The sequence below is a fragment of the Salvelinus namaycush genome, chromosome 4, assembly GCF_016432855.1.
Source record: "Salvelinus namaycush isolate Seneca chromosome 4, SaNama_1.0, whole genome shotgun sequence".
NCBI classification, from domain to species: domain Eukaryota; kingdom Metazoa; phylum Chordata; class Actinopteri; order Salmoniformes; family Salmonidae; genus Salvelinus; species Salvelinus namaycush.
The window spans coordinates 186,441-202,112 of NC_052310.1; the positions used below are offsets into that span (position 1 = coordinate 186,441).

At 43.3% G+C, this 15,672-nt stretch overlaps 1 protein-coding gene across 2 annotated transcripts in view; it reads left to right on the plus strand.

Moving 5' to 3' along the window:
• ggps1 (geranylgeranyl diphosphate synthase 1) overlaps window positions 1–15,672 on the plus strand; it is a 61,887-nt gene that overhangs the window by 19,575 nt on the left and 26,640 nt on the right. For both annotated transcript variants that reach the window (XM_038990950.1, XM_038990952.1), the window contains exon 3: window positions 10,936–11,006. In XM_038990950.1, coding sequence (XP_038846878.1) covers window positions 10,936–11,006 — 71 coding nt within the window. The remainder of the gene's footprint in view (window positions 1–10,935; window positions 11,007–15,672) is intronic.

Genomic DNA, 15,672 nt, shown 5'->3' on the forward strand with positions numbered 1-15,672 from the left:
CCACTATGTAGCTGCCAGGTACACACACACACACTGTGCAGCTGCTAGGTGTACACACACACACACACACTATGTAGCTGCCAGGTACACACACACACACTGTGCAGCTGCTAGGTGTACACACACACACTATGTAGCTGCCAGGTACACACACACACACTGTGCAGCTGTCAGGTAAGGAAGGCCCTACAGCCATGATACCAACATGCCGGAAACAGCTGGTGGTCCTTGGCTGTGTGGTTTTCATTAGACTCACATAGCCTGTATGAGACGTTTTGTAGACTACAAATGTCCTCCCCGTCTTTCAGCTCTGTTATCCTAGTCCTGTTCTCTATAGATCCTCCTTTTGAATCAGGAGCCCTAAAGAAATAGGATGGCGTTAGGTTTTCTGGAGGTGACGTCATCGTGTCATTTAATGGACTAGTGAGCAGAACGTCAAGCTGTTGGGAACAGCCCCTTGAGGTAGTGATCAACATGACCATCTGCCTTTAAAACGGAACAGCCCCTTGAGGTAGTGATCAACATGACCATCTGCCTTTAAAACGGAACAGCCCCTTGAGGTAGTGATCAACATGACCATCTGCCTTTAAAACGGAACAGCCCCTTGAGGTAGTGATCAACATGACCATCTGCCTTTAAAACGGAACAGCCCCTTGAGGTAGTGATCAACATGACCATCTGCCTTTAAAACGGAACAGCCCCTTGAGGTAGTGATCAACATGACCATCTGCCTTTAAAACGGAACAGCCCCTTGAGGTAGTGATCAACATGACCATCTGCCTTTAAAACGGAACAGCCCCTTGAGGTAGTGATCAACATGACCATCTGCCTTTAAAATGGCACTCCTGTCTCCCTTTTTTTCACCTCATTTAACACCTGATTTACTTAACACTTTACTTTACTTTTGGTTCTCTATTGTTTCTCAAACTACGGTGGATGCCGATAACATCATGGATTCCCATCAGATCAAATCCTTCAGTACCCTACTCCTTGAACTTTTCTGTTTTGCTCAAAACATATTTTTTACCCTTTTAGCGCAGTATTATCGAACTCATTCCATGGAGGACTTTGTGTCTGCTGGTTTTTCCTTTCAATTAAGGCCTAAACAACCAGGTGAGGAGAGTTCCTTTATTAATTATGTGACGTCGATGCAACAATCAAGTACAAGGGAGGAGTGTGAACCTGCAGACACTCGGCCTTCCGTGGAATGAGTTTGACATGTGCTTCAGTGTGTGTACTTTACTGTAGTCACAGTGCATTCGGAAAGTATTCAGACCCTTTGACTTTATCCACATTTTTATTACGTTACAGCCTTAATCAAATAATTGATGAGGGTGGGAAAAATGTAATCAATCTACACAAAGTGAAAGTAGTTTTTTTTAGAAATGTTTTGCAAATGTATAAAATAAATACGTACCTTATTTACTTAAGTATTCAGACCCTTTGCAATGAGACTCGAAAAAACAAGCTCAGGTGCATCCTGTTTCCATTGATGATCCTTGAGATGTTTCTACAACTTGGGAGTCCACCTGTGGTAAATTCAATTGATTGGACATGATTTGGAAAGGCACACACCTGTTTATATAAGGTCCCACAGTTGAGGTCCCGGTATCATGCTTAATTACAACAGAAAATACACTGAATATATAGATATATATATATATCTATATATATATATATATAGATATATATAGAATGAACCACGTCCATCAACACTGTAAAGGTATTTTAAAATTTTTTTTTTAACCTTTTTAACATTACAAATGTAGACTTAGAGGACAGAGAAACCGACCCCTGGTATAATTTGGGATGCTTTTTCAGGCATTCATTAGGGGAATGATAATCTCAAATTAAATCTGAGTTAGTGATTCATTTCTATTTTAGAAAAAGGCCCTAAAAAATTTTATTCAAATGTCTGAACTTCAGCAGGAATATGGTCTTTTACTTTTAGAAGAGAGCCAACAACTACAGGTTAAACTCAGAATACTACAAATACATTCATTTGAAACAATACAATTTAATGAAAATTTGAAACTGCTTCTATGAAAATCTATATAAATCAGAATTTAAACAGTTGGACTGAATCTACAGTCTTCTTAGACCAACACGACTGACAAAACATAATCACGAAACACAGATCACCCCAAGATAAATACTCGACACAGTTAAACCATTCACATGGAGAAAAGAACCAGGAATTGGATGGCTTTCACCAACCAGGAAAATCTGAAGTGTCCCCTGCTGATTACAGACCCTTTTAAGTTTAAAAAAAATATTACTTTTACCAGATTTTATACATATTAGTCAAACAGGGTTTATTAAAAATACACACTTACAAAAACAAGATAAAAATGGATGTTGATGCTGAAAAGGCTTTTGATCGTCTTGAATGGCCTTTTACTTTCAAAACTTTGGACGCTTGCAACTTTACAGTTGAAATAATACATACATAATAATACATAATAATATTACATAATAAATAATAATATTATATAAATGTCGTAAAGCAAAAATATATGCAAATAATACATTATCAGATAAGCAATTTTAAGAAAAGGGCACAAGACAGGGATGTCCTCTCTCCCCCTCATGTTTGCGCTAGCAATTTAATTATTTGGGCCTTCCTCTATACCAGGCGGTGTCAGGTCCTGGATCGCAGGGAGCTCAGCTCCAGTGATGTGTTCCTACATGGGTAGGAAGTACATGGGGGAAATTCTCAATTCGCCAAAAGTCTCGTCTCATCTCCTCAACTCTTCCGTCCTCTCTCGTCCATGACCCGGAAACCGATAAGTGGTCGAGGAGAGTGTCAATTCATTAGTATTCACACCTCCTCCAGAACCTTCTCTCCTAAACAAAGCTGACAAAATAACTGTAGAAATGCCTTTCATCTTTCCTAGTAAACCCCTTCGGGTTTATAGACGGGTGTTTCATCTTCTAGTAAACCCCTTCGGGTTTATAGACGGGTTTTTCATCTCCTAGTAAACCCCTTCGGGTTTATAGACGGGTTTTTCATCTTCTAGTAAACCCCTTCGGGTTTATAGACGGGTTTTTCATCTTCTAGTAAACCCCTTCGGGTTTATAGACGGGTGTTTCATCTTCTAGTAAACCCCTTCGGGTTTATAGACGGGTTTTTCATCTCCTAGTAAACCCCTTCGGGTTTATAGACGGGTGTTTCATCTCCTAGTAAACCCCTTCGGGTTTATAGACGGGTGTTTCATCTCCTAGTAAACCCCTTCGGGTTTATAGACGGGTGTTTCATCTCCTAGTAAACCCCTTCGGGTTTATAGACGGGTGTTTCATCCTAGTAAACCCCTTCGGGTTTATAGACGGGTGTTTCATCTCCTAGTAAACCCCTTCTGGTTTATAGACGGGTGTTTCATCTCCTAGTAAACCCCTTCTGGTTTATAGACGGGTGTTTCATCTCCTAGTAAACCCCTTCGGGTTTATAGACGGGTGTTTCATCTCCTAGTAAACCCCTTCGGGTTTATAGACGGGTGTTTCATCTCCTAGTAAACCCCTTCGGGTTTATAGACGGGTGTTTCATCTCCTAGTAAACCCCTTCTGGTTTATAGACGGGTGTTTCATCTCCTAGTAAACCCCTTCTGGTTTATAGACGGGTGTTTCATCTCCTAGTAAACCCCTTCGGGTTTATAGACGGGTGTTTCATCTCCTAGTAAACCCCTTCTGGTTTATAGACGGGTGTTTCATCTCCTAGTAAACCCCTTCGGGTTTATAGACGGGTGTTTCATCTCCTAGTAAACCCCTTCTGGTTTATAGACGGGTTTTTCATCTTCTAGTAAACCCCTTCGGGTTTATAGACGGGTGTTTCATCTCCTAGTAAACCCCTTCTGGTTTATAGACGGGTTTTTCATCTTCTAGTAAACCCCTTCGGGTTTATAGACGGGTGTTTCATCTCCTAGTAAACCCCTTCTGGTTTATAGACGGGTGTTTCATCTCCTAGTAAACCCCTTCTGGTTTATAGACGGGTGTTTCATCTCCTAGTAAACCCCTTCGGGTTTATAGACGGGTTTTTCATCTCCTAGTAAACCCCTTCTGGTTTATAGACGGGTTTTTCATCTCCTAGTAAACCCCTTCTGGTTTATAGACGGGTTTTTCATCTCCTAGTAAACCCCTTCTGGTTTATAGACGGGTTTTTCATCTTCTAGTAAACCCCTTCGGGTTTATAGACGGGTGTTTCATCTCCTAGTAAACCCCTTCTGGTTTATAGACAGGTTTTCATCTCCTAGTAAACCCCTTCGGGTTTATAGACGGGTTTTTCATCTCCTAGTAAACCCCTTCGGGTTTATAGACGGGTTTTTCATCTCCTAGTAAACCCCTTCTGGTTTATAGACGGGTGTTTCATCTCCTAGTAAACCCCTTCTGGTTTATAGACGGGTGTTTCATCTCCTAGTAAACCCCTTCGGGTTTATAGACGGGTGTTTCATCTCCTAGTAAACCCCTTCTGGTTTATAGACGGGTTTTTCATCTCCTAGTAAACCCCTTCTGGTTTATAGACGGGTTTTTCATCTCCTAGTAAACCCCTTCTGGTTTATAGACGGGTTTTTCATCTCCTAGTAAACCCCTTCTGGTTTATAGACGGGTGTTTCATCTCCTAGTAAACCCCTTCGGGTTTATAGACGGGTGTTTCATCTCCTAGTAAACCCCTTCGGGTTTATAGACGGGTGTTTCATCTCCTAGTAAACCCCTTCGGGTTTATAGACGGGTGTTTCATCTCCTAGTAAACCCCTTCGGGTTTATAGACGGGTTTTTCATCTCCTAGTAAACCCCTTCTGGTTTATAGACGGGTGTTTCATCTCCTAGTAAACCCCTTCTGGTTTATAGACGGGTGTTTCATCTCCTAGTAAACCCCTTCGGGTTTATAGACGGGTGTTTCATCTCCTAGTAAACCCCTTCGGGTTTATAGACGGGTGTTTCATCTCCTAGTAAACCCCTTCGGGTTTATAGACGGGTGTTTCATCTCCTAGTAAACCCCTTCGGGTTTATAGACGGGTGTTTCATCTCCTAGTAAACCCCTTCGGGTTTATAGACGGGTGTTTCATCTCCTAGTAAACCCCTTCGGGTTTATAGACGGGTGTTTCATCTCCTAGTAAACCCCTTCGGGTTTATAGACGGGTGTTTCATCTCCTAGTAAACCCCTTCGGGTTTATAGACGGGTGTTTCATCTCCTAGTAAACCCCTTCGGGTTTATAGACGGGTGTTTCATCTCCTAGTAAACCCCTTCTGGTTTATAGACGGGTGTTTCATCTCCTAGTAAACCCCTTCTGGTTTATAGACGGGTGTTTCATCTCCTAGTAAACCCCTTCTGGTTTATAGACGGGTGTTTCATCTCCTAGTAAACCCCTTCTGGTTTATAGACGGGTGTTTCATCTCCTAGTAAACCCCTTCTGGTTTATAGACGGGTGTTTCATCTCCTAGTAAACCCCTTCTGGTTTATAGACGGGTGTTTCATCTCCTAGTAAACCCCTTCTGGTTTATAGACGGGTGTTTCATCTCCTAGTAAACCCCTTCTGGTTTATAGACGGGTGTTTCATCTCCTAGTAAACCCCTTCTGGTTTATAGACGGGTGTTTCATCTCCTAGTAAACCCCTTCGGGTTTATAGACGGGTGTTTCATCTCCTAGTAAACCCCTTCGGGTTTATAGACGGGTGTTTCATCTCCTAGTAAACCCCTTCGGGTTTATAGACGGGTGTTTCATCTCCTAGTAAACCCCTTCGGGTTTATAGACGGGTGTTTCATCTCCTAGTAAACCCCTTCTGGTTTATAGACGGGTGTTTCATCTCCTAGTAAACCCCTTCGGGTTTATAGACGGGTGTTTCATCTCCTAGTAAACCCCTTCGGGTTTATAGACGGGTGTTTCATCTCCTAGTAAACCCCTTCGGGTTTATAGACGGGTGTTTCATCTCCTAGTAAACCCCTTCGGGTTTATAGACGGGTGTTTCATCTCCTAGTAAACCCCTTCGGGTTTATAGACGGGTGTTTCATCTCCTAGTAAACCCCTTCGGGTTTATAGACGGGTGTTTCATCTCCTAGTAAACCCCTTCGGGTTTATAGACGGGTGTTTCATCTCCTAGTAAACCCCTTCGGGTTTATAGACGGGTGTTTCATCTCCTAGTAAACCCCTTCGGGTTTATAGACGGGTGTTTCATCTCCTAGTAAACCCCTTCGGGTTTATAGACGGGTGTTTCATCTCCTAGTAAACCCCTTCGGGTTTATAGACGGGTGTTTCATCTCCTAGTAAACCCCTTCGGGTTTATAGACGGGTGTTTCATCTCCTAGTAAACCCCTTCGGGTTTATAGACGGGTGTTTCATCTCCTAGTAAACCCCTTCGGGTTTATAGACGGGTGTTTCATCTCCTAGTAAACCCCTTCGGGTTTATAGACGGGTTTTTCATCTTCTAGTAAACCCCTTCGGGTTTATAGACGGGTTTTTCATCTCCTAGTAAACCCCTTCGGGTTTATAGACGGGTGTTTCATCTCCTAGTAAACCCCTTCGGGTTTATAGACGGGTTTTTCATCTCCTAGTAAACCCCTTCGGGTTTATAGACGGGTTTTTCATCTCCTAGTAAACCCCTTCGGGTTTATAGACGGGTGTTTCATCTCCTAGTAAACCCCTTCGGGTTTATAGACGGGTGTTTCATCTCCTAGTAAACCCCTTCGGGTTTATAGACGGGTGTTTCATCTCCTAGTAAACCCCTTCGGGTTTATAGACGGGTGTTTCATCTCCTAGTAAACCCCTTCGGGTTTATAGACGGGTGTTTCATCTCCTAGTAAACCCCTTCTGGTTTATAGACGGGTGTTTCATCTCCTAGTAAACCCCTTCTGGTTTATAGACGGGTGTTTCATCTCCTAGTAAACCCCTTCGGGTTTATAGACGGGTGTTTCATCTCCTAGTAAACCCCTTCGGGTTTATAGACGGGTGTTTCATCTCCTAGTAAACCCCTTCGGGTTTATAGACGGGTGTTTCATCTCCTAGTAAACCCCTTCGGGTTTATAGACGGGTGTTTCATCTCCTAGTAAACCCCTTCTGGTTTATAGACGGGTGTTTCATCTCCTAGTAAACCCCTTCGGGTTTATAGACGGGTGTTTCATCTCCTAGTAAACCCCTTCGGGTTTATAGACGGGTGTTTCATCTCCTAGTAAACCCCTTCTGGTTTATAGACGGGTTTTTCATCTCCTAGTAAACCCCTTCGGGTTTATAGACGGGTGTTTCATCTCCTAGTAAACCCCTTCTGGTTTATAGACGGGTGTTTCATCTCCTAGTAAACCCCTTCTGGTTTATAGACGGGTGTTTCATCTCCTAGTAAACCCCTTCGGGTTTATAGACGGGTTTTTCATCTCCTAGTAAACCCCTTCGGGTTTATAGACGGGTTTTTCATCTCCTAGTAAACCCCTTCTGGTTTATAGACGGGTTTTTCATCTCCTAGTAAACCCCTTCTGGTTTATAGACGGGTTTTTCATCTTCTAGTAAACCCCTTCGGGTTTATAGACGGGTGTTTCATCTCCTAGTAAACCCCTTCTGGTTTATAGACAGGTTTTCATCTCCTAGTAAACCCCTTCGGGTTTATAGACGGGTTTTTCATCTCCTAGTAAACCCCTTCGGGTTTATAGACGGGTTTTTCATCTCCTAGTAAACCCCTTCTGGTTTATAGACGGGTGTTTCATCTCCTAGTAAACCCCTTCTGGTTTATAGACGGGTGTTTCATCTCCTAGTAAACCCCTTCGGGTTTATAGACGGGTGTTTCATCTCCTAGTAAACCCCTTCTGGTTTATAGACGGGTTTTTCATCTCCTAGTAAACCCCTTCTGGTTTATAGACGGGTTTTTCATCTCCTAGTAAACCCCTTCTGGTTTATAGACGGGTTTTTCATCTCCTAGTAAACCCCTTCTGGTTTATAGACGGGTGTTTCATCTCCTAGTAAACCCCTTCGGGTTTATAGACGGGTGTTTCATCTCCTAGTAAACCCCTTCGGGTTTATAGACGGGTGTTTCATCTCCTAGTAAACCCCTTCTGGTTTATAGACGGGTGTTTCATCTCCTAGTAAACCCCTTCGGGTTTATAGACGGGTTTTTCATCTCCTAGTAAACCCCTTCGGGTTTATAGACGGGTGTTTCATCTCCTAGTAAACCCCTTCTGGTTTATAGACGGGTGTTTCATCTCCTAGTAAACCCCTTCGGGTTTATAGACGGGTGTTTCATCTCCTAGTAAACCCCTTCGGGTTTATAGACGGGTGTTTCATCTCCTAGTAAACCCCTTCGGGTTTATAGACGGGTGTTTCATCTCCTAGTAAACCCCTTCGGGTTTATAGACGGGTGTTTCATCTCCTAGTAAACCCCTTCGGGTTTATAGACGGGTGTTTCATCTCCTAGTAAACCCCTTCGGGTTTATAGACGGGTGTTTCATCTCCTAGTAAACCCCTTCGGGTTTATAGACGGGTGTTTCATCTCCTAGTAAACCCCTTCGGGTTTATAGACGGGTGTTTCATCTCCTAGTAAACCCCTTCGGGTTTATAGACGGGTGTTTCATCTCCTAGTAAACCCCTTCGGGTTTATAGACGGGTGTTTCATCTCCTAGTAAACCCCTTCGGGTTTATAGACGGGTGTTTCATCTCCTAGTAAACCCCTTCGGGTTTATAGACGGGTGTTTCATCTCCTAGTAAACCCCTTCGGGTTTATAGACGGGTGTTTCATCTCCTAGTAAACCCCTTCGGGTTTATAGACGGGTGTTTCATCTCCTAGTAAACCCCTTCGGGTTTATAGACGGGTGTTTCATCTCCTAGTAAACCCCTTCGGGTTTATAGACGGGTGTTTCATCTCCTAGTAAACCCCTTCGGGTTTATAGACGGGTGTTTCATCTCCTAGTAAACCCCTTCGGGTTTATAGACGGGTGTTTCATCTCCTAGTAAACCCCTTCGGGTTTATAGACGGGTGTTTCATCTCCTAGTAAACCCCTTCGGGTTTATAGACGGGTGTTTCATCTCCTAGTAAACCCCTTCGGGTTTATAGACGGGTGTTTCATCTCCTAGTAAACCCCTTCGGGTTTATAGACGGGTGTTTCATCTCCTAGTAAACCCCTTCGGGTTTATAGACGGGTGTTTCATCTCCTAGTAAACCCCTTCGGGTTTATAGACGGGTGTTTCATCTCCTAGTAAACCCCTTCGGGTTTATAGACGGGTGTTTCATCTCCTAGTAAACCCCTTCGGGTTTATAGACGGGTGTTTCATCTCCTAGTAAACCCCTTCGGGTTTATAGACGGGTGTTTCATCTCCTAGTAAACCCCTTCGGGTTTATAGACGGGTGTTTCATCTCCTAGTAAACCCCTTCGGGTTTATAGACGGGTGTTTCATCTCCTAGTAAACCCCTTCGGGTTTATAGACGGGTGTTTCATCTCCTAGTAAACCCCTTCGGGTTTATAGACGGGTGTTTCATCTCCTAGTAAACCCCTTCGGGTTTATAGACGGGTGTTTCATCTCCTAGTAAACCCCTTCGGGTTTATAGACGGGTGTTTCATCTCCTAGTAAACCCCTTCGGGTTTATAGACGGGTGTTTCATCTCCTAGTAAACCCCTTCGGGTTTATAGACGGGTGTTTCATCTCCTAGTAAACCCCTTCGGGTTTATAGACGGGTGTTTCATCTCCTAGTAAACCCCTTCGGGTTTATAGACGGGTGTTTCATCTCCTAGTAAACCCCTTCGGGTTTATAGACGGGTGTTTCATCTCCTAGTAAACCCCTTCGGGTTTATAGACGGGTGTTTCATCTCCTAGTAAACCCCTTCGGGTTTATAGACGGGTGTTTCATCTCCTAGTAAACCCCTTCGGGTTTATAGACGGGTGTTTCATCTCCTAGTAAACCCCTTCGGGTTTATAGACGGGTGTTTCATCTCCTAGTAAACCCCTTCGGGTTTATAGACGGGTGTTTCATCTCCTAGTAAACCCCTTCGGGTTTATAGACGGGTGTTTCATCTCCTAGTAAACCCCTTCGGGTTTATAGACGGGTGTTTCATCTCCTAGTAAACCCCTTCGGGTTTATAGACGGGTGTTTCATCTCCTAGTAAACCCCTTCGGGTTTATAGACGGGTGTTTCATCTCCTAGTAAACCCCTTCGGGTTTATAGACGGGTGTTTCATCTCCTAGTAAACCCCTTCGGGTTTATAGACGGGTGTTTCATCTCCTAGTAAACCCCTTCGGGTTTATAGACGGGTGTTTCATCTCCTAGTAAACCCCTTCGGGTTTATAGACGGGTGTTTCATCTCCTAGTAAACCCCTTCGGGTTTATAGACGGGTGTTTCATCTCCTAGTAAACCCCTTCGGGTTTATAGACGGGTGTTTCATCTCCTAGTAAACCCCTTCGGGTTTATAGACGGGTGTTTCATCTCCTAGTAAACCCCTTCGGGTTTATAGACGGGTGTTTCATCTTCTAGTAAACCTGGTTTTTACTGTAGCTTTTATCATATTCCAGATTCAATGCGATGTTTTCTGGTATGTGTCCCAAAATAGTACTCTATTTCCCCATATAGTGCACTACTTTTGACCAGGTCCTTGTTTTATATACGGTATAGTAGTGCACTATATAGGGCATAGAATGCCATTTGGGATATAGGCCTGGTTGTTCAAAGTAAAGAAGTGGGGCCTCAGGAAATACTTTTTAGTTTCTTGTTGAGCTTTGAAACATGTTTGTGTCACAAATGGCACCCTATTCCTTATGTAGTGCACTACTTTTGACCACTATAGAGAATAGGGTTCCATTTGGGACACCAACATGTGGTCTCAGTGGTCTGATCAAAAGTAGTGCATTCTATAGGGAATGGGGTTCCATTTGGGATGCAAGCATGGCAGTGGTCTTTGTTTGTGTCCTTTTTTTCTTTGTCTTTTTTATTTTTAATTAAACAAACTTTTTTTTCCTTTTTGGACTTTTTCAGGAAAACAAGTACGGACTAAACTCTCTCAGGCGTTTAACCACTGGCTCAATGTTCCCGAGGACAAACTTCAGGTAAGGACCAGGGATGTTTCAATGAGCCTATTTCCCAAATGGGGGACATGGTCAATAGTAGTGCACTATAAAGGGAATAGGATATGTTTTGTGATGCATCCTTTCAACATTTAGCTTTATAAATACTCTGTAAATACAGGTTTGTATGAAAAATCCTGAAAAAGTAATGTAATTAAACAATGTTGTATTCCTGTAAAAGTCAAGGAAATTAGTTACATTTTGGTTCATGTAATTCATTTAGGCACACTTAAATAAATTGTATCAGTCACTTAGAAATCTGCCACCACCTGCGTATGCGTGCCAATGCGAGTGGGCCATTGGTCACGGAGAGAGAGTGGGCCATTGGTCACGGAGAGAGAGTGGGCCATTGGTCACGGAGAGAGAGTGGGCCATTGGTCACGGAGAGAGAGTGGGCCATTGCGGCAGCAGGTCGTTGTATAAAGTAATGATTAACAATAGACTCTAACTAGATACAGTGCCTTAGGAAAGTATTCAGACCTCTTCACTTTTTCCACTTTTTGTTACGTTGCCGTATTCTATAAAAGATTGAATACAAAAAAAATCCTCAGCAATTTACACACAATATCCCATAATGACAAACCGAAAACAGATTTGCAAAAATGTCTAAAAAACTGTTAAAAAAGAAATACCTTATTTACATGAGTATTCAGACCCTTTGCTATGAGACTCTAAATTGAGCTCAGATGCACCCTGTTTCCATTGGTCATCCTTGAGATGTTTCTACAACTTGATTGGAGTCCACCTGTGGTAAATTCAAATGATTGGACATGATTTGGAAAGACACACACACCTGTCTATATACAGTGAGGGAAAAAAGTATTTGATCCCCTGCTGATTTTGTACGTTTGCCCACTGACAAAGAAATGATCAGTCTATAATTTTAATGGAAGGTTTATTTGAACAGTGAGAGACAGAATATCAACAAAAAAATCCAGAAAAACGCATGTCAAAAATGTTATGAATTGATTTGCATTTTAATGAGGGAAATAAGTATTTGACCCCTCTGCAAAACATGACTTAGTACTTGGTGGCAAAACCCTTGTTGGCAATCACAGAGGTCAGACGTTTCTTGTAGGTGGCCACCAGCTTTGCACACATCTCAGGAGGGATTTTGTTCCACTCCTCTTTGCAGATCTTCTTCAAGTCATTAAGGTTTCGAGGCTGACGTTTGGCAACTCGAACCTTCAGCTCCCTCCACAGATTTTCTATGGGATTAAGGTCTGGAGACTGGCTAGGCCACTCCTGGACCTTAATGTGCTTCTTCTTGAGCCACTCCTTTGTTGCCTTGGCCGTGTGTTTTGGGTCATTGTCATGCTGGAATACCCATCCACGACCCATTTTCAATACCCTGGCTGAGGGAAGGAGGTTTTCACCCAAGATTTGACGGTACATGGCCCCGTCCATCGTCCCTTTGATGCGGTGAAGTTGTCCTGTCCCCTTAGCAGAAAAAAACCCCCAAAGCATAATGTTTCCACCTCCATGTTTGACGGTGGGGATGGTTTCTTGGGGTCATAGGCAGCATTCTTCCTCCTCCAAACACGGCAAGTTGAGTTGATGCCAAAGAACTCCACTTTGGTCTCATCTGACCACAACACGTTCACCCAGTTGTCCTCTGAATCATTCAGATGTTCATTGGCAAACTTCAGACGGGCATGTATATGTGCTTTCTTGAGCAGGGGGACCTTGCGGGCGCTGCAGGATTTCAGTCCTTCACGGCGTAGTGTGTTACCAATTGTTTTCTTGGTGACTATGGTCCCAGCTGCCTTGAGATCATTGACAAGATCCTCCTGTGTAGTTCTGGGCTGATTCCTCACCGTTCTCATGATCATTGCAACTCCACGAGGTGAGATCTTGCATGGAGCCCCAGGCTGAGGGAGATTGACAGTTCTTTTGTGTTTCTTCCATTTGCGAATAATCGCAGAAACTGTTGTCACCTTCTCACCAAGCTGCTTGGCGATGGTCTTGTAGCCCATTCCAGCCTTGTGTAGGTCTACAATCCTGTCCCTGACATCCTTGGTGGAGCCATGGTGGAGAGTTTGGAATCTGATTGATTGATTGCTTCTGTGGACAGGTATCTTTTATACAGGTAAGAAACTGAGATTAGGAGCACTCCCTTTAAGAGTGTGCTCCTAATCTCAGTTCGTTACCTGTATAAAAGACACCTGGGAGCCAGAAATCTTTCTGATTGAGAAGGGGTCAAATACTTATTTCCCTCATTAAAATGCAAATCAATTTATAACATTTTTGACATGCGTTTTTCTGGATTTTTTTGTTGTTATTCTGTCTCTCACTGTTCAAATAAACCTACCATTAAAATTATAGACTGATCATTTCTTTGTCAGTAGGCAAACGTACAAAATCAGCAGGGGATCAAATACTTTTTTCCTTCACTGTAAGGTCCCACAGTTGACAGTGTATGTCAGAGCAAAAACCAAGCCATGAGGTTGAAGGAATTGTCTGTAGAGCGCAGAGACAGGATTGTGTCGAGACACAGATCTGGGGAAGGGTACCAAGACATCTCTGCAGCACTCCACCAATCAGGCCTTTATGGTAGAGTGGCCAGATGGAAGTCACTCCTCAGTAAAAGGCACATGACAGCCCGCTTGGAGTTTGCCAAAAGGCACCTAAAGACTCTCAGACCATGAGGAACTAAGATTCTCTGGTCTGATGAAACCAAGATTGAACTCTTTGGCCTGAATGCCAAGCATCACGTCTGCAGAAAAGCTGGCACAAGCCCTACGGTGAAGCATGGTGGTGGCAGCATCATGCTGTGGGGTTGTTTTTCAGTGGCAGGGACTGGGAGACTAGTCAGGATCGAGGGAAAGATATCCTTGATGAGAACCTGCTCCATAGCGCTCAGGACCTCAAACTGGGGTGAAGGTTCACCTTCCAACAGGACAACGACCATAAGCACACAGCCAAGACAACGAAGGAGTGGCTTCGGGACAAGTCTGAGTGGCCCAGCCAGAGCCCGGACTTAAACCTGATCGAACATCACTGGAGAGACCTGAAAATAGCTGTGCAGCGACACTCCCCATCCAACCTGACAGAGCTTGAGGATCTGCAGAGAAGAATGGGAGGAACTCATCAAATCAAATTTTATTAGTCACATGCGCCGAATACAACCTTACAGTGACATGCTTACACACACCCACAAGAGGGGGTGCCGGTACAGAGTCAATGTGCGGGGGCACCGGTTAGTTGAGGTAGTATGTACAGAAGTTTACATACACTTAGGTTGGAGTCATTAAAACTAGTTTTTCAACCACTCCACACATTTATTGTTAAACTATAGTTTTGGAAAGTTGGTTAGGACATCTATTTTCTGCATTACACAAGTAATTTTTCCAACAATTGTTTACAGACAGATTATTTCACTTATAATTCACTGTATCACAATTCCAGTGGGTCAGAAATTTACACACACTAAGTTGACTGTCCCTTTAAACAGCTTGGAAAATTGCAGAAAATTATGTCATGGCATTAGAAGCTTCTGATAGGCTAATTGACAAAATTTTAGTCAATTGGAGGTGTACATGTGGAAGTATTTCAAGGCCTATCTTCAAACTCAGTGCCTCTTTGCTTGACATCATGGGAATCAGAATAAATCAGCCAAGACCTCAGAAGAAAAGTTGTAGACCTCGACAAGTCTGGTTCATCCTTGGGAGCAATTTCCAAATGCCTGAAGGTACCACGTTCATCTGTACAAACAATAGTATGCAAGTATAAACACCATGGGATCACGCAGCCGTCATACCGCTCAGGAAGGAGAAGCGTTCTGTGTCCTAGAGATAAACGTACTTTGGTGCGAAAAGTGCAAATCAATCCCAGAACAACAGCAAAGGACCTTGTGAAGATGCTGGAGGAAACGGGTACAAAAGTATCTATAGCCACAGTAAAACTAGTCCTATATCAACATAACCTGAAAGGCAGCTCAGCAAGGAAGAAGCCACTGCTCCAAAACCGCCATTAAAAAGACGGACTAGGGTTTGCAACTGCACATGGGGACAAAGATCGTACTTTTTGGAGAAATGTCCTCTGGTCAGATGAAACAAAAATAGAACTGTTTGCCCATAATGACCATCGTTACGTTTGGAGGATAAAGGGGGATGCTTGCAAGCCGAAGAACACCATCCCAACCGTGAAGCACGGGGGTGGCAGCATCATGTTGTGGGGTTGCTTTGTTGCAGGAGGGACTGGTACACTAAACCAAAATAGATGGCATCATGAGGTAGGAAAATGATGTGGATATATTGAAGCAACATCTCAAGACATCAGTCAGGAAGTTAAAGATTGGTGGCAAATGGGTCTTCCAAATGGACAATGACCCCAAGCATACGTCCAAAGTTGTGGCAAAATGGCTTAAGGACAACAAAGTCAATGTATTGGAGAGGCCATCACAAAGCCCTGACCTCAAACCTATAGAGAAGTTGTGGGCAGAACTGAAAAAGCGTGTGCGAGCAAGGAGGCCTACAAACCTGACACTGTTACACCAGCTCTGTCAGGCAGAATGGGCCAAAATTCACCCAACTTATTGTGGAAGGCTACCTTAAACGTTTGACCCAAGTTAAACAATTTAAAGGCAATACTACCAAATATTATTTGAGTTTATGTAAACTTCTGACCACCTGGGAATGTGATGAAA